The sequence below is a fragment of the Astyanax mexicanus genome, chromosome 12 (assembly GCF_023375975.1).
Source record: "Astyanax mexicanus isolate ESR-SI-001 chromosome 12, AstMex3_surface, whole genome shotgun sequence".
In the NCBI taxonomy this organism is placed as follows: domain Eukaryota; kingdom Metazoa; phylum Chordata; class Actinopteri; order Characiformes; family Acestrorhamphidae; genus Astyanax; species Astyanax mexicanus.
Genome location: NC_064419.1, coordinates 4,964,805 through 4,985,000, shown reverse-complemented (window position 1 = coordinate 4,985,000; position 20,196 = coordinate 4,964,805). Strand labels below are relative to the sequence as shown.

Here is a 20,196-nt window from a genome sequence, read left to right as displayed (position 1 = left end):
TAGTTATTTATGCTTAAACATAAGCCTAAACTTAACTTCAGTTACTTATACTTAAACCTAAATCTGAGCTTAACCTCAGTTAACTTATACTTAAACCTAAACCTGAACCTCAATAACCTACACTTATACATAACCCTGAACTTAACCTCAGTTACTTATTCTTAAACCTAACCCTGAGCTTAACCTCAGTTACTTATACTTAAACCTAACCCTAAACTTAACCTTAGTTATTTATGCTTAAACATAAACCTAAACTTAACTTCAGTTACTTATACTTAAACCTAACCCTAAACTTAACCTCAGTTACTTATACTTAAACCTAAATCTGAACTTAACCTCAGTTACTTATATTAAAACCTAACCCTGAACTTCACCATACTAATATATGCCTAAATCTAATTATTTCCCTTAATTCTGGTCACCTACATTTAATTTTAACCCTAACCCCTAACCCTAATCTCAATAACATCACCTAACCTAAGTTTAACCCCGACTTAAACCTAAGCATCATACTAACCTTATCCATATACCTCAATTAAGTAACCTACATCTACTAATCTAAACCCAGTGTTTAAATAAACTGATCGCTTTGCTCTTTTATATTTTTCTAATATTTTCCGCAGAATCACGTCCTCACCAAAAACTCATTGTCCATGTTCTCCTGGCAGTGTCAGGTCCTCACACACACACACACACACACACACACACACAAATACACAGCTCGAGTTTCTCACATGTTCATTAGCATGAAATGAAAGAAAAAAAAAGTCACAGTCACGGGGGTGTGTGTGTTCATAATACTCTTCTGTGATACTTACAGCTTAATTCATCAAAGCTGAAATCCATCCCTCTATAGACTCCCACTACAAACACACACACACACACACACACACACACACATTTTCACACACACTCTCTCACACAGTTGCTCAGACAGAGCAGGTGCAGGAGCCCCCATGCTGAGACCCAAATGAGAAGGGGGTGCTGTGATTGAGAGAGTGAAAAAGAAAGACGCCCTTCATTGTTTTGTTTTTTTGTCACCCTTCTTTTCCTGCCACATCCCCCCATCCCCCTCTCTATATCATTTTATATATATATATTGTTATTATTATTATTATTATTATTATTATTATTATTATTATTATTATTATTATATCTTATATGTATATAAAAATGTAAAGATATGAGGAAAATGAAAGCTTCTGAAATTGGTCAATAAAAAAAATGTTGATATATATATATATATATATATATATATATATATATATATATATATATATATATATTCAATAACATTTTTGATTTATCGACCAATTTCAGAAGCTTTGGGATCATTTTCCTCATGTCTTTATGTCTTTAGGACTTTTGTATTTTTATTAGTGGTGTCAATCAATAAAAAAAATCAGATTAATCGCAACACATTCTGTGATTAATCACAATTAATATATACACTGTTACATCTAATGCAATTCATTTTATTCTGTGTCAGTAAGCCTGTTTACACTTGGCAGTTACATGTGTGTGTGTTTTTAAGAGGTGGTGTGAACAGTGTCTTCTATTATCATATTATTTTCAGGCAAGTAGAAAAAAATCTGCGAAAAAATGTTAAAAATGAATGTTATTAAAGAGTAATTATTTTGGTAAATCTACAATTATAATGGACATATCAGTGCTTAGTGGCCAGTCGCTGATCATTACATTACATTACATTACATTACATTTGGCAGACGCTTTTGTCTTACAATATTGAAGTGCAAATAATAGAAGAGGTTAAGTACAAAAATAATAGAAGTTAAAAATAAAACATCTATAGATAGGGCCTTAAGGAGGTCAGAGGGAAATAGTGGGATAGAGGAGTAGAGAAGAGGAAGAAGGAGATGAGGTTAGAAGTAGTTAGTGTGTTAGAGGTGTTAGGAGAGTAAGTGCTCTTTGAAGAGCTCTGTCTTCAGGAGTCTCTTAAAGATAGCGAGAGATTCTCCTGGTCTGGTAATGGAAGGTAGTTTGTTCCACCATTGTGGAACTCTGTATGAGAACTCTGTATCATCATTTAATTTGATCAGCCATTGCTGATACTGAATACATCGAGGATTGGGCTAGATTTCACATTAACCGTTCCAGGCAAAACTGACCTTCAGTTGCCTGCATTTTCTCTTAAGAAGAAGTCTACTTTATTTTTATGCAATCAGCCACATTTAAAACACAGTGCGACTGTAAATCCTCTTACAGAACTGCTTTGTGGAACATGTGTGAAAACTTCATTATTTATAACGTGATTCCTTTAGGTTTTTGACTGCTGCTGCTGCTGCTGCGTTACTTTTGGTGATAAAGAACCATATACTGTGATATCTGCTCTGTGATACATCTGCTCTGTTGCTGTGCTAATACCTACTCACTAAATGAGCTGAAAGAATAAAAGATGAAGATCTTTTAAGAGGGACATCTGGTTAGTGGAGTTAATTGTTTCTTTTTTTTATTATTCTTATTTGTCGATGAGACGTGTTAGTTTTACACATTCTATAAATGTATCAGTTTGAGTCAGAGGATTGATAAAGCTGAACCTAGCCTTGGCTTTCACAGGTTAACACGGGACCTTTTTCATGCCTAAATATTTCTGTCTGTCTGTCATTTAAAAGTCTGTACGCTGCATGTGTTAAAGGGCATCCCTAGATAACTGTTAAAAGAAACCCTGCACACTGCTGCTGTCTCAGTCCTGTTAAATTGCTTCAACCCCAGTCAGAGAACCAACACTGCAGGTATTACAGGTTTTCATTTCTGTTCACACTGCACACATTCACACCATTTTTATTCTCTGTTTCCGTGTCTCGCTGCTCACGGCTGACAGTTACTCTGCAGGTGTGAACTGTGGAGGAAATCGAGCGCTATGGGGGAAGTATCTTTTAGAAAAGAATATATCGCACCCCTGGGGATAGGGCCATGGCCGCCGTGAGCTGATAGTCAGAAAGCAGGAGAGAGAGAGTAAAAAATACAGGGGTTCAGTGAACTTAAACGTACCGGTATTGAATGATGTTGCCTTCCACCTCACCTACAACAATCTTAAAGCAGCATGATATCTGCTGCCGTCCTTTTAACTAGAAAAAAAAAAAAAAAAAAACGTAAAATGGTCCCAGAGGAGGTGGCCTTTAAATGTGCCCAGCTGGGCTAATTAGTCCATTTCACTCAGCTGAGCCACACAGACTGGGGCTGTGTCTTGGTGTGGGGCTTCTCTTGCCCCTCCTGTGACTATATCTGTATCTATATATGTTTATTTATATTTATTTATTTATTTATTTAAAGTGAAAAATATACCCCAGTTAAACAAAAGAGACAAACATTTATTCAATGTTACATATTTGTGACTGGCAAACATACGTATTTGCAGTTAATTTGAACGAAAAAAATACAAATTAGAGTCAAATTAGAGTGTTTTCAATCAGTGGGATAAACAGTCAGGTGTGAGTGGGAGGAGCTTGTTTTATTTAAAGGAGAACTCCGGTGTAATATTGACTTTTGTTGTAGTAAAACATGATAAAAAATACTTACCTTTGTTGAATAGCACACCTCCGCTCTCCCAAAGCTTTCTGAGATCCAGTAATTTTGTGCTTTTTGCCCAGCAATCAACAGCCGTATTGGGGCATATTTTGCCCCAATAAATCACTTTTTAGATTGATATCTAGACACAAAGTTGCTCCACACCTCTTAGCTAGATTCCGAAGAGCCTTGTCATTTAAAACGAGGCATTAATAACTTCAAAAGTGCACAATAATATCATTCCAGATTCTAGCAAGGAGGTGTGGAGCTACTTTAAGGCTGGATAACAGTGTAAAAAGCGATTTATTGGTGCAAAATATACCCCAATATATGCCCGGACGTTGTACATAGTCCTGGGCAAAAAGCACTGAAAATTACTGGATCTCAGAAAACTGTGGGAGGGCGATGGTGGGCTATTCAACAAAGGTAAGTACTTTTTATCATGTTTTACTACAAGAAAAGTCAATTTTACATCGGAGTTCTCCTTTAAAGAACAGGGATCTATCAAAGTCTGCTTCAGTTTCTCTGATTCTGCTATTTATAGGTTTATGTTTGAGTAAAATAAACATTGTTGTTTTATTCTATAAACTACGGATTCTATAAACATTTCTCCCAAATTCCAAATAAAAATATTGTCATTTCGAGCATTTATTTGCAGAAAATAATGAGAAATGGCTGAAATAACTAAAAAAGATGCAAAGCATTCAGACCTCAAATAATGCAAAAAAAACAAACATGTTCATATTCATAAAGTTTTAAGAGTTCAGTAATATTTCAATATTTGGTAAAATAACCTTGTTTTTAATCACAGTTTTTATGCATCTTGGCATCATGTTCTCCTCCACCAGTCTTACACACTGCTTTTGGATAACTTTATGCTAATCACTCCTGGTGCAAAAATTCAAGCAGTTTATTTTGGTTTGATGGCTTTTGATCATCCATCTTCCTCTTGGTTATATTTCAGAGGTTTTCAATTTGGTAAAATTAAAGAAACTCATCATTTTTGAGTGATCTTAAAGGCCATGTTTTCCACTGAGTATATATAACTGTGTATATATGTGTGTTTTTTCTTTTGTAGGAAAAGAGTTCAGCACATAAAACCAAACTGCACAAGGAGGTTCCAGGTGCCAACACTAACAGAGCTAAGTGAGTGAATATTTACTGTTTATTATTATTATTATTATTATTATTATTATGATTATTATTATTATTATTATTATTATTGTCTGTCATCATTATCATCTTGTAATTGTGTGTGTGTGTGTGTGTGTGTGTGTGTGTGTGTTTGATGGAGAAAGAAAGAGAGAGCGAGAAAGACGAGTGATATATTTGTGAGGAGGAGGGAATGTGCTATTCGTCTGCGCTTGTAATGGAAAATTCTCCTATTTGTTGCTTCCTTTCTCCTCCCACTCTCTTCCCTCTCTCTCTCTCTGCATCTCTCCCTCTCTCTTCTATCTCTCTCTCTCTCTCTCTATCTTTTACTCTCTCTCTCTCTCTCTCTCAGTATTCATACATCAGAGAGTCAGCAGGAGTTCTTTAGAATGCTGGACGAGAAGATTGAGAAGGTAAGTGAGGGAAGGAGGGAGGGAGGGAAAGAGGGATGGTGGAAACAGAAATAGGAGGAGGGAGGGAGGGAGGGGCCTGTGCTGGATTTAAAGGGCCAGCGTTGTCCATCTTTACAGGAAGCGCTGGTTCATTCGGGTCGTGAGCACGTCCTGCCGCTGCCTGTGTTCACTAAACGTCTGTGCACAGTCTACAAGACTGTTCCGGGGCTCCCGAGTGGCACAGCTGTCTAAGCGTGGGGCCCAACATCTGGAGATTGGTGGTTTTGATCCCCAGTGATGCAGCAGCCATCTGTGGGCGGGAGTGTATGAGAGTTGTCCTCTGTGTCCTTTAAATGTCAGTGATGCTGCATGATACTGGACAATTAGGAAAAATCATAAAACATCTAAGCAAATGTTAAGAGATTATTCTTAATTCATAAATTCTGCCGATTTATGAATAATATGTTATATACATACATTATATAATGTGCAATATACACAAGGCTTTCTGACATATTTCAGAGCATTGCTGTGAAGATTTGATTGCATTCAGTAACAAGAGTGTTTGTGAGGTCAGGATGTTGTACCCCTCCTCAACTCCCTAACTTATTCCTGGCGGAATATTTCAGTAATACAATTAATAAAAGGGCAATTTGGGGGCAGTAAGGGCACTAAGACCCAAACAGGCAGGTGCTCAAGACCCCATCCCTCAAAAGAGAGCAAGTGTTTGACTGATTTGTGTGCTCAGTACAACATATGAAACATTTGTTCTGTATTTTTAAAAAATCCAGTGAAGCATGTATTTAAAAATGAGCAATTTTAGGCTCTCCACCATTGATGTCAAATTACAGGGACTTAACCCAACACAGTTAAAGAAAAGTGGAGAAAAGTTGCAGTAATAATTCATATATCATTTATTTAAAGAAGTTTGCTTTTGCCTGTATGCTACTCACTATATAGTGTTATTAAACACTATTATATCGTAAATGCCCACTTTTGGGGGTGGTCATGTCCGTGTGTGTGTTTTAATAAAATTTCTGTTTTTTCAAACATTTTTAGAGATTAATTTAGAGTGCAGAGTAAAGCAGAAGCAGTTAACCAGAGCTCAGCACCTGTAGAAACTCCTTTAAGAAGCTGGAGAACCATTCCAGGTTCTACCCAATAAAGCTGACTGAGAGAATAAGCTGAAAGCATGGGCGAAGTTGGCATGAAATCAAAAGATGCTACTTTAATGTTTTAATCTAAAGTATAAAACATATTTCAGCTTAACTTTTAAAAATAACTTTTATAGGGTTACAAATGTGAAAGAACTGTTTGAAAAGATTCCACCCCGCTAAAATACTTAATTTTCTGGAAGTCCTTCATATGAAGACGCTGATTTAAGTCTGTGATGCTCAAGTTATGAACATTGTTGATGCCATAAAATAGCAAACATGTTGCTGATATGGCACAAAACCCAAACAAACAAACTGTACAGTACATTATCTTGTTGACAGTATTGCAATATATCGGCCTGTATCGAATCTCTGTATTGAAACTTTTGTATTGTGATTTGTGTCATATTGTATTGCCAGGTTAAAGAGCACTAGTTCCTAATATGGGCATATCTCTCTCTCTTTTCGTCTATTTCTTTCTCTTTCTCTCTCTCTCTCTCTCTCTCCAGGGACCCGACTACTGTTCGGAGGAAGAGGATGTGACATAGCAGCCCCCACTCAACCACTTTAGAGAGAAAGAGAGAGATGGAAAGGACATGAGAGAGAGAGAGAGAGAGAGAGAATGTTCCCTTCTATGGAGGAGCGAGGAGTGAACTCCAATCAGTGTTTTCGTCTGTAACTCTGTTCAGTCTCAGAAAGTGTGTGTGTGTGTGTGTGTTTGAAGAGAGAGAGTGTGTGCGCGTGTGTAAGAGGGATTGCGTTCCTCGAGGACTGTGTAGCTCTGTGCCCCGCCCACTCTCTTCCTCCTGCTTCTTCTTTCGGCGGTGATTGACGGAGGGACGGATAAAGGAGGGAACGTTTGATTGACAAGCGATTGACCCATTGACTCTCTCAGTGTTGGATACGGGATGATATTCACACTCCTCACACTCCACACACCTCCCTCTCTTCACACCTCTGCTGTGAAGGAACCTTCCGGATGACTTGTGAGGAAGAGGAAAGACAGACAGAGAGAGAGAGAGAGAGAAGGATGAAGCGCGAAAGAGAACATTTTGTGTGTGATTTTGTTTTATGATTTTTTAATTTTTTTTTTTTTTTCCATCTTCCTGTGATGGAAAAGCCAGGGATAAACGGACGAGGCACTCGTGAAGATGGAATACGGGTGTGTGAGTGTGTAATTGGTTGATTGTATGAGTGTGTGAGGGTGTGTAAGAGTGTGTGTAAGAGCAACTGACTGGTAGTGGTGTGTGTAATATGTAAAGATTAAAAGAAGAGATATTTTAATAAGAGAGATACGAGGGCCGAAACGCTCTGAACTTTTGCCTTTTGAAGGAACGTATTTTTTAATTTCTGACTTTATTTTTGGTTTTATATGTTTTTTATTTCTTGTTTTTTTTTGGCTGGCACTGTGCCACCTCCAGGTTAAAGATCTAAAGTACCCTGTGCATTGACCCGTACACACCCTTCTCACACACTTTACTAAACTTTACGTAAAAACTATACGTTTTAAACTCTGTATTACACACTGATCAGCTTTTTTTTAACATATTACTCCATAGACACACAAACACAAAGTTATAATTGCTTCCATATCAGAAATTAAATTTTTGTTGTCTATTTTTTTTATATATAGTTTTAACATAATTTAAAAACACCAGCTGCCCTTTACAGTGAGTGAAGTTTCTATGACCAGTAAACCAATAGAAATGCCTCCAAATTGATGTTTTTAATAATATCTGCCAAATAAAGTAACTACTCTTTTATATTAAAGTACATTAAACTTAAAGAAAACTTTGGTAAAAAAATAATAAAAATTGTCAGATTAACCTGATTGAACACTGACTCTGGATGCAGTCGATCACTCAGAACAGATTTGGTGTCTGACGTGTGCTTTTTCAGTTCAGAACTAAGTTTAGCTAAGGCTGCATTTACATTATTAAATCATATTAGCAGTACGCTTAAATTTCCAGATTTCCACTAAGGCTAGGTGCAGCAGCATTAGCATTAGCATTAGTGCTAGCCGGAGTTTGCAGCAGGCTACAGGCTGATACACTTGCCTTTGAACAGGAAAAGAGGTAGCGCTTAGCGCGGTTAGCAGCTAAGGCTAATACTGCTCCGACCTTGATATTAGAGAAGTAAACTGAAACTCATTTTCTGAAATTCATACATAAGTCGCACTGGATTATAAGGCTTTTATAAAGGCTCTTTAAGTGCAAAAAAAATCTGATTTGTAAGCATACAACATAAGTGTGAACACTCAGAATGGATTTCCGATTACTTTTTGAATGACAACCAGCACAATCGACAAATGGTTTAATTTAACCGGTAGTATATCAAGAAATAACGTTCAACTTTTTCAACTTAATTTTAATAGAAACATTGTTTTTAAACATCTATAATCAGTTTAAATTTTGGATTAAATATCAAAATATGAATCTACAGTAAAACAACTAATAATAATGTAAATTTCTATGGTAACTTTAATAGTAAATCTTTATTAACATTTCTAAAAATAAAAATATATAAAAAAAAATACATAAAGAAAATGAGGCATAAATAAAGTGAATAAACAGCCTTCATTTCTTTTTAAAAATTCACACTTAAACCACATGAATGTGACCAAGTGGGCTTAAATAGTTTCACATCAGAGACCAAATTTTTCTGTTGCATTTCCTGTTGTGTAAAATGAGCAGAGAAGCACACATCAGATACTAAATGCCATGTATTGGCTGATGAACTGCATTTAGAGTCACTGGTGAACGTTAATTTTTAAAATTACTTTAATGTAAATTAATAAATAACAAATTTAACCCCTTAAACATAAATTTTTTTTTTTCCCTTAAACATAAACTTGATTCGTGACTCATACTGGCTACGTGCTCAGCCCCTGCTGTGTGCTAACTGGTCCTGATAAGGTGGGTATGTAAGATGTATGTAATGTTAGTAATGTATGGAATGCAATAATTACAGGTTGTGAAGTCACTGTGAGGAATATACTGCAGTGTTTAGACAATGGGCTGATCCTAATCCAATCCACGCCTCACTTAGCCCACTCTATAGAATGGGCCTTGTCCCAATTGCATACTACAGATTAAAGCTCTACTCTACACATTCATTTTAAACAGGGCAGAACAGGAAGTGATGAAGCAATGCTGTGCCAAAACACGTCACTGAAATACGTCCTAGTTTTTTTTTTTTTTTTTTGTTTTTTAATCATGAATAGCTCAGGATCCTAATTTCTGTTTGGCACTGAATTGTGAAATAGACATAAAAATAGACAGAAGTGTGTGTCGAAGCCACAATCAAACAATCAAACTGCCTATGAATATGGATTATAGACAGGCCTGTCACAATAATTATTTGTTTGGATAATATATAGATAAAAAACAATAATATGGTAGTTTTAAGACTATTTATTCCAATTATATAATCATAATAATTGCATTTTAATAGCCTAAATCTGCAATTACACTCTTTTTAATTAGATTTTCAAATAAATTTAACTTATATACTTGTAATATAGGGGCGGCACGGTGGCGCAGTGGGTAGCACTTCCGCCTCACAGTAAGACGGCCTGGGTTCGATTCCCGGCTGGGGCAACCCGGTCTTTCTGTGTGGAGTTTGCACGTTCTCCCCGTGTTCTGCGTGGGTTTCCTCCGGGTTCTCCGGTTTCCTCCCACAGGCCAAAGACGGCACGTTAGGCTGATTGGAACTTGGTTGAAATTGCCCCTTAGGTGTGAGTGTCTGTGTGTCTGTCTGTGTCTGTCTGCCCTGCGATGGATTGGCGGCCTGTCCAGGGTGTATCCTGCCTTCCGCCCGATGCCGGCTGGGATAGGCTCCAGCGCCCCCCCGCGACCCTTAATGGATGAAGCGGTTGATAATGACTTGACTTGACTTGTAATATAAAAAAACGGCCAATGCTGATCATAGCAAATGTTTATGTATTGTACAATAAGTCAATTTTTTAGTTATTGTGACAAGCCTAATCATAGATATTATAGATAGAGTACATCCAACATACTTGACATTTTCTGCTATACTTATTAAAGCACTTACTATACTATACTATACTAGTGCATCTCAAAAATATATATTAATATTAATTATTTTTAAAAAAATAATTGCATATCATTGAAAAGTTACTTTATTTTAGTAATTCAGTCAGAGAGGTTTATTTTACGCGTTCATATCTTTTATTGTTGATGATTATGGCTTACAGCCAATGAAAACTCCCCAAAAAATCAGTATCTCAGAAAAATATTAATAAAACATAAGACCAATTTGTTCTTTTGGCAGTACTGTGGGCAGTGTTCCAAGTCCTGCTGGAAAATGAAATCTCCAGCATCTCCATAAAAGTTGTCAGCAGCAGAGGGAAGAAGCATGAAGTGCTGTAAGATTTTGTGGGAAAACAAAACAGCACTGACTTTAGACTTGATAATAAAACACAGTGGATCAACACCAGCAGATGACATGTCTCTTTATCCAAACCATCATTTCATTTTCCAGCAGGATTTGGCACAATACCCACACTGATAAAAGTACCAATTGGTCTTATTTAGTATTCTAATTTTTTTTTGAGACACTGATTCTTGGGTTTTCATTGTCTGTAAGCCATAATCGATAAAATAAAATAAAAAAACACTTAAAATAGATAACTCTGTTTGTAATACATCTGTATTACAACTGTGAATTACTGAAAGTAACATTTTTTAAATGATATTCCATTTTTTTATATGAGATGCACTAGTATATTTTACACTGTTTAGTATGTAATTGGGACAAAATAGTATTATTTATACTGTATTTTAGGCTTCAATTTCTGATTAGGCTCCTGCGAATAACAAAGAACAGACCTGTGGCTCCATTTTAAATTAAAAGGTGTTATCTGGTTTATTTGATAAGGGTAATATTAAACTGTGGCCACTGTAAGATTTATAATATTTATATATTGTTATTTGAAGGGAGAGTGTTACGGGGTGGTGCAGCTGAAGGCTGTTGCTGTTTGAACAGCGGTCGGGCCAATATGTGCAACATATAAAAGCCATTTAGAAAGAACATTATTATTATTATTAACCCCTTTGTAAGTACATGGACATGCCAAAATTCATGACACAGGAACGTGTATTGTGTCCTGTAACTTTTACCTACTGTAAAAACTGGTAACTAGTAAAAAATGCACTGATCTGTGGGGTTTATGTGTTTAGAGTCTCCTGCAATGAATGTGGATGTAATTTCTACTATAGGACAATTCTAGCCAGATGCCACCGGTCACCATCATCATTACCACCCACTGCACTGCTCCCCAATACATGTCCAATACAGTGGACCGAGAAAGCTCTCACTCGAATGGCTGAAATAATTCCCTTTGACTTGCCATGAACACATTGGCATTAGTATTTATATTATACAACCTTGCTCACAAGATAGCACCTCACAACTTACCGGTACACAAGTGTGGGAATTACAATTATGGTCACATGATCGATTCACATACTGCAGTCCCATGACTTTTGGCATGTCATTACAGCTTCCGCATTTCGTTGCTGTCCAATGAAAAACAAGCATCTCCAACACAGCAGCTTTGCAGGAGAGAGAGAGAATAAAACTTAATAAACTAAATTTTGAATGGAAGTCAATATAAAAAATGTATTTCATTTATTTCAGGTTATTTTTAAACTATTTCTATTGGTCCGTTCATCAAGAAATGTTTGCACAGTATAAAGGACGGTTTGTGTGTTAAAAATGATGTACTAAACTAAAAACGCAAAAATGGAGATACTCCTTTTTAATTGGACAGCAACGATTTGCATTTAAGGTGTAAAATCCCTGCTAATTTCCTGTGTTTTCGGGATGCGCTGTATGTTGTTGGTCTCTGTATTTTAACGCACTCCCTCAGCAGTATTCCTGCTTACTGGCAAAGTCACACTCCAGTAGCCTGACTCATACACACACACACACACATACACATACACATACACATACACACTGTCTGTGAAACCTCCCTGAAGTGTGAGAAGTGGTGGGGTCTTGGTGGGTTTCGGCCTAGCTCCTGCTTCTGTCCTTTCATTACTGTATCTGCTCCTTTTCAGATGTTATTTTCCAATACGTTCTGTTTTTCTATTAAATATTAAGACTGTAGAGCTGCCTGTGTTTCCTCTCTGTGTTGTGTGTGTGTGTGGGGGGTGGGGGTAGAGCAGTGGGGTTGACTGATTTGTAGCTCTGTGCTTGTATATGTGTATATAGTGTGTGTGTGTTGCTGTGTGAAAGCCTGCTTTATGACTCGAGGTGCCAGAATGACTTATACACTCAGTCCAAACGATAAAAGCTGCACCCAGAAAGAATCAAACGACAGGAATGAAGCTTGGTGGGTAGTGTGGGTGAGCAGCAGTCATGTGTGGAGACATAATGGCGTCTATTGTAAAATAAAAGTGCATTTAAGCAATAATACACTCAATAATACACTCGAGGTTTGTGCTATAACGTGTAATAGAGACACTGAATTGAAGTGCTGCGGTCGTAGATCATAGATCAACACACAGCAGTGCCAATATTAAACTTTATAGCACGAACCTCGAGTGTATAATTGTGATTATATCACAGTTCTATTATCGCGTTTTATTAAAAGATTTTAATCAGTTAAAGAGGATGAGAAAATATGATCTGTTTGGTTAAAAAACACTCCACGAGTTAAAATAGATTCATTGCTGCTCTGTTTGTTTGTAGCGGCGCTGTTTGGCTTGTAAGCGCTGCATCATTGCTAGGTTGCCTGTATGTGGCCTGTATGTATGAGTAATACATGGAAAGCTTTGGTTACAGTGCATTACCAGCTGGTAACAGCACTCATAGAATACTTCTGAACCAATCAGATTGCAGGGTTGAAACTAACTAGTGTTAGTTTACATAAAAAAGTACACACTTTTAGCATTAAAATTAATACGTACTTTAATACATACTAAATGTAGTATATTTCAAGTGGAATTAAGCTATATCTATAGCTTTAAATACAACATAAAAGCATTAGTTTGCGCTTTTAAGTGCTTTTTTTTGTATATCTTCTTTTTTGTTTTAAACATCATTGAGAAAATTTGTATTCGAGCTGCATTGGTTGGATTATTGCAGGACGTGATTTGTAGCGCGTGATTTGTAGCTGTTTGTGTGTTTAGAGGCCTATTCTGGGTGTGAGAATGATTTTCTAGGCCTAGATTGTGTGGGTGTGAGAGTGATTTGTGACCACACATTTGTGTGTGTGTGTGTGGTTGTGTGTGTGTGTGTGTGAGATTTACTGCTCAGCATGAGGACCGGCTTCTGAGTGTGCTGACATCATTACAGATCTGAGAGGTGGCATCACATTTCCACTGCTGCTCTGAGTCATAGATATAAATGCATTAGAGCGCTTTACTGCATCCACTTCCTCACCCAGCACCATCCAAACACACGCTGGGTTCAATCCAGACCACTGCTCCGGCCCCACTGCAGCCGGCAGAGCTGAAAAATCAACACGCTGATTGTGAATTCTCACAGTCTGCTGCAGCACAGTTCATTTCCATGTCTATATGGAGCACTAAAGCTGATTAATGTGCTCAATTCAACAGATGCACCCTCTCAGGAGAGAGCTCCAGCACTTTAATGAGCTCCTGATGCCATCTGCTGGATACATGTAGTTACTGCATGGCCAAAAAGAAAAAAAAAAAACTCAGCACTAGGTAGGATTTACTTGACTTTTGATCTTTTTAAAGAAGTAAAATTACTTAGCTTGAAACTCCCTGCAGCGCTGCATTGAGGTGTAATAGGAGGAATAGCGGTGCTCTCGTGTCTGTGCCGAAGCTCCTCTGAGCTCAAACCAGACTCTGTAAGTTTTTTCCGAGGCGGTCGCGAAAAACGCTCGCGAGAACTGCGACCTGCTTTCCGACCTTTAGTTCTAACAGTTCTACAAGGACTACTGGTTTATTCTTTACAAACTAACATACAGACACTGGCAGAAGCTGGAAAGAGACCGAATATGTCTGTGAAAGTTTATTAATGGTTACTATTTAGGTTGTAAATGCCTTAAAAATCATTAATAATTAGTTATAACACATGCGTAGAAGGGGCAACAGTATAGATGGCTCTGGGTTCACTATTTGGCAAACAACAGGTCATTGTTGCCCTTTCTATGTGTGTTATGACTGATTATGAATAATTTTTAAGGCATTTACAACCTAATTCGTAACCACTAATAAACTAATTGTAAACCATTTATAAACCCTTTATAAAGGTAGTCTTATTTTAAAGTGGTACCGAATATTATATAAGACCAATTGGTACTTTTGGCAGTGTGGGCAGTGTGCCAAGTCCTGCTGGAAAATGAAATCCGCATCTCCATAAAAGTTGTCAGTAGAGGAAAGCATGAAGTGCTGTAAGATTTTGTGGGAAAACAAAACTGCACTGACTTTAGACTTGATAATAAAACACAGTGGATCAACACCAGCAGATGACAGACATGACTCTCCAAACCATCACTGATCATCAGTAAATTTTATATTTAATTTAAAGTAAATCAAGGGAGCAGAGTCTGGAAGAAGAGTGGAGAGACACACAGTCCAAACTGCTCGAGGTCTTGTGTGAAGTGATGTTTGGATGAAGAGACATGTCTGTCATCTGCTGGTGTTGATCCACTGTGTTTTATTATCAGTTCTTCAGTAGTTTAATTGGGGGGGGTGGTCGCCATTGTTCACTGACGTGTTTCAGAACTTTAGAATCGGACAGTTCTTCACGCCTGACGCTCTCTGAAACTCCACCCTCTTTGACTAGGTCTGCCTAACAACAGAGCGATCTATATTCTGATTGGCTCAACGAGAGTACATTATAATATACAGCTGATGGATTGGCAAGCATGAGAAATACCATGTGTGAGCGTGTGAACTTGCTGAGGTGCGTGTGTCACACGCTCAAAGCGTGAGACTTGAGAACACTGCTGTAGCACCCTATCCCATTACACTTCCAATTACAATTTTCCTATTTTTTTTGTGGCCGCCAGGGAATGGCTTTTTTACATTATTTATTACATTATGAGGGAAGCTGGTGTTTCTTTAGTGCTTCAGTGAGGAAACCGTAAATGCTCCATGTGAGTCAACTGCTGGAGTACAGCGTGTTCCACCGGGCTTGGCTGAGTTCTTCCAGCTCTCTCTTTCTCTCATTTAAATACACACACACACACATCAAAAGTCATCAAAACTTAATTATTTAACCCTTCAATAAATAAAATTCATAGATAAGTAAATTAAAATATTGTGTGATTTAGCTTTTAGCTGCAGTTCTAAGTGTAGAACAGAGCCTCACACACCAAACCCACCTTAAATGACCCTGTGTACATCTTAACCATGTAATTATGCAGATATTCAGTGAACTTCCCCTTTAAGGTTAAGGTTAGCTGATGGAAACAACCAACAAACAAACACACCAACCTGTGTGTGTGTGTGTGTGTGTGTGGTATGTGTGTGGTTTTTCTCCAGTCCCTGTGAGAGCGTTGGCTCGTTTGTTGCTCAGCACTGCCAGCATGATCTCACAGCACTATTACACTAACTCACTCCAGCAGTTTTTCACCCCTCACTTTACTTCCATCCCCTCCCTCGCTCCCGTTTTTACCTCTTCCTGTTTTTATCTCCTCCTCTCTCACATCTCTTTTTCTTCTCTTTCCTTTCTAATCCTGCACTCTCTTTTTCTCAAGTCTGTTGCTCATCTTTGTCGTTCTTTTTCTCACTGCTTTTTTCTCATCTCCCAATCCCTTGTTCCCACCTTTTCTCTCTTCCACCTTAATCCAGTTTCTTTCAAATTCTCCTCCCTCGCTCCTCTTTCTCAACTCTTCTCTCTCACTCGCTTTTTTCACATCTCTTTTCTCTTTCTCTATCCTCCCTCACTTCTGTTTCCAGCTTTTTTCTCCTCTCTTGCTCATTTCTAACCACTGCTATTTACTCTGTCCTTTCTTGCTTTATCTTCTCCTCTCTTTTTTTTCTCTTACATCTATTTCTCACATCTTTCTTCTCAAGTCTTTTCTTTCCCCATTCCTTTGTTTCTCACCTGTTCTCTCTCCTTCCCCACTTCAGTTTCTCACTTCTCTCTCTCCTCCCTTTCTCCTGTTTTTAACGTTATTCTCATTCTTTGCTCACAATTCTAACATGTTTTCTGTCCTCCCTCACTTCTTTTTCTCAGTTTTTCTGTCTTTTTTTCTCACTTCATTTTCTTACCTCTTCTTTCTCCTTAATTTCTTTCTTTCTCTTGCTCCTTTTTCACCTCTTCATTCCTTCTCTCCCTCACTCCTTATCTTACCTCTTCTCTCTAATTCATTTTTCTAGCCCTTTTCTCCCCCTCTTTTGCTCGTTTCTCATAACTTCTCTTTCTCTGCTCATTTATATACACACTATTCTCTCTCCCTGTTCCTTTTTCTTATTGTTTTCCTCCCCTCCCTCGCTCCAGGTTTTCTCTTCTTCTCTTTTCTCTCTCACTCATATTTCTCCCCTATTTCTCACCTCGTCCCTCTCCTCCTTCACCCCTCTGTCTCACAGCCTCTCACTTTTCAATGATTCATCACAATGATTTGCTTTACTTCTCTTTGAACACCTTTTGTTGTTCTTTCTTCTCTTACTCCTCTTTATTTTTACTGTTTGTGCGTTCTTTTTCACTATTTTCCTTTCCTCTTCTCACCTTTTCTCTCTCCTGTTTCGCTCCTCTTTCTCACTTCTTTTCTTTCTCCTCCCTCTCATCTGTTTCTCACCTTATCTCTCTTCATTTACTGCTCAACAGCTTAATACAGCTTAATACTAGTTAGTATTTTTCAGAAATACTAAAATAATCTCCCTTTCTCTATTAATAATAATAATAATAATAATAATAATACTTTCCTTACTTTAATGTTTTTCAGAGCTGTAAATATCCACTTCTGCTTGACATGTGATCACTCTGATGTTCTGAAAGCTGCACTTCTTTTTCTGTGCTTCATTTCTGCAGCTTTTTCATGGACGCCGAAGCCGTCCAGCTGAAGCGACTGGCAGAATGTTTTGTAGAGGAAAAAGTAGCTCAGTGTTGCTGTAATTAGACTAATAATTGATGTGATGTGAGAAATAAACCAGACAGTGACGTCTGCAGCAAATATTCAAAGATGATGGAAAACATGAACATTTTCATTCTCTCCATGAAGAAATACCTGCTTCTTTTATTAGAAAAGCGTCATAAAACAGCTCTCTGCTCTGGGTGTAATGGTAATAATTGATTTAAAGAGTGGGTAAGTAGCAGATAATGGCATTTTAAATCAACTGTGTGCGTGTGCTGAAGGGAACAGCAGGGGTGTTTTGTCACAGCTGGAGCACGGCTGGACTCCAAGCCTTTTTTTTTATTCCAAGTTATCAATCAAAAAACACATTTCAACATCTACAATCGTCTCAAACAGGAGAGAGATATCTCAAAAACAGGCTTCTGCTCCAGTCACTCAACAGTGTGATGTGCAGGGGCTACATTAAAGCAGCAGTCCTAAAGATTTTTTCTTATTTAAACGTTTTTAAACCAAAAACGCACAGAATCATAACTGAAAAGAGATGACGAGATACAAGAGAGAGCAGTACAGATCAGATCTCCCGATACATTCGCTCTGAAAGGAGACTGCATCACAATGCATGTTTTAAAAATACTTTACAACATGCTTAATGTGAATAAACATTCTCACAGAAACATCTCTAGATCCCCAAAACTTACGGACTGCAACTTTAATTTTAATCTATTTTTGTTCACAGTTCTTATTCAGAGCCTAGTTCATCTAATTAATGTGTCATTAAAGTAAATTAGGCAAAACCCAAAAATCAGTTTCTCAAAAAATGTTAATATTATATAAGACCAATTGATACTTTTGGCAGTGTGGGCAGTGTGCCAAATCCTGCTGGAAAATGAAAGTTAAAACTTTTAGGTTTTATTGGGCTGTAATCCATAATTAAAGAAATAAAAAAATGCTTAAAATAGGTCACTCTTTGTGTAATACATCTATATAATATATATATATATATATATATATTTTTTTTTTTAATGTTATGCTGACATTTTGAGATGCACCTGTATTTGCTGCTGATGCTAGGTTTAGACAGGTATTTTAGGGCTACACTATATTGAAAAAAAATACCCTGCGATATTGTTTATATATAGTTATATTTATTATATATAGTTGTTATGCAATATATATATTGCAATATTTAAAAAATACAGGAATTAAGACGGAATTAATGATTCCACATGTCATAATATTATTAAAGCAAACTGTAAATCAACGTTTGGAATAATATAAATGGTATTGTGTAGAAATCTGTAATCTGGTAGATATTATCATGTAAAATTTGAACAGTGTGAATTTTTCTTTTTATCAAGCAACAAGAAAAGATGGATTTAATATTTAATTAATTACTGGACAATTTCTTATTCATACATAATACAGACAAACCAATGATATCCATTGGACAGAATTCCACCAACATCCTTTTACACCTAGGGGCAATTTAGTGATATATAGACAGACAGACACACAGACACACAGACAGAATGTGAATATGGTGATACAGGTATCACCTGTGCAGGTGTGTTTATTATGGCTGAGGTTTAGCAGCACTGGGATCAGTGTTGGTCAGGTTTTCTGTTGTGGGCAGGAGGGGGCGCTGTGGGAGCAAAAACACACTGCGGCTTTCATTCAGAAACAAAACACTGTAGATATTTATATTGGACCATTTATTTATTTATTTATTTATTTACTTACTTTTCTACATTGTAGATTAATATTAAAGACATCTAAACAATTAAGGGACACATATCGAATTACATAATTAACAATAAAAAAGTGGTTTTCCTCCACAACCCATTGGAATTTGATGAAAACGTGATTGATGTAGAGTCGCAGATATGTTGAATTCTTCATGTTGACCTTTCTCTGTTTTAAAGATATATATATTCTAATATATATATATTTTTAATTTAGCTTAACCTTTACCTCAGCTAAATATGGAGACATTATGAGAAATATTAGGAGAAATTAATATTATTACTTGCTTTAATTAGATATAAGAAAAGTGTCTTCAAAACAAAGCCCCTTGAAAACAAAAAAGTTGTGGTGTATATATGTCTGTATTTTTATATGTGTATATAGTAGTGTGTGTATATGTTTTATTATCAAGTCTAAAGTCAGTGCAGTTTGGTTTTCCCACAAAATCTTACAGCACTTCATGCTTCCTTCCCTCTGCTACTGACAACTTCAATGGAGATGTGAATTTCATTTTCCAGCAGGAATTGGCACACTGCCCACTCTGCCAAAAGTACCAATTGCTCTTATATAATATTGTCAGTTTTATAGATTTATGTTTGAGTAAAATGAACATTGTTTTTTTATTCTATAAACTACGGACAATATTTCTCACAAATTCCAAATAAAAATATTGTCATTTAGAGCATTTATTTGCGAGAAAATGTAAATGACTGAAATAACAACAACAAAAAGATGCAGAGCTTTCAGACCTCAAATAATGCAAATAAAAACAAGTTCATATTCATTCACTCAGGTTTTAAGAGTTTAGAAATCAATATTTGGTGGAATAACCCTGGTTTTTAATCACAGTTTTTTCATGTATCTTGGCATCATGTTCTCCTCCACCAGTCTTACACACTGCTTTTGGATAACTTTATGCTGCTGTACTCCTGGTGCAAAAATCAAGCAGTTCAGTTTGGTGGTTTGATGGCTTGTAATCATCCATCTTCCTCTTGATTATATTTCAGAGGTTTTTAAGTGAACAGGGCTAACAGCCTGTTTCCAGGCTGGTTGCAGGTCAGTGTGATGTTTGTTCACAAACTTTACTCTGCTTTAACTATGAGCTGAGCTGTTTCCAGCAGGCTGGTGTGTGTGTGTGTAGAAGGGGGTGTGTGAGCTGAGGGAGGATCCCTCTCCACACGTAGAGGTAAAACCCTGTCTC

At 37.0% G+C, this 20,196-nt stretch overlaps 1 protein-coding gene across 3 annotated transcripts in view; it reads left to right on the top strand.

Annotated features, from left to right (window-relative positions):
- The window catches only part of zgc:92140 (uncharacterized protein LOC447854 homolog), a 48,442-nt gene extending 40,425 nt beyond the window's left edge, over positions 1–8,017 (top strand). For all 3 annotated transcript variants that reach the window (XM_022670189.2, XM_049485799.1, XM_049485800.1), the window contains exons 4-6: positions 4,607–4,674; positions 5,033–5,093; positions 6,736–8,017. In XM_022670189.2, the coding sequence (XP_022525910.2) occupies positions 4,607–4,674; positions 5,033–5,093; positions 6,736–6,774 (168 nt within the window). In that variant the 3' untranslated portion in view covers positions 6,775–8,017. The remainder of the gene's footprint in view (positions 1–4,606; positions 4,675–5,032; positions 5,094–6,735) is intronic.
- Positions 8,018–20,196: the final 12,179 nt, after the last annotated feature.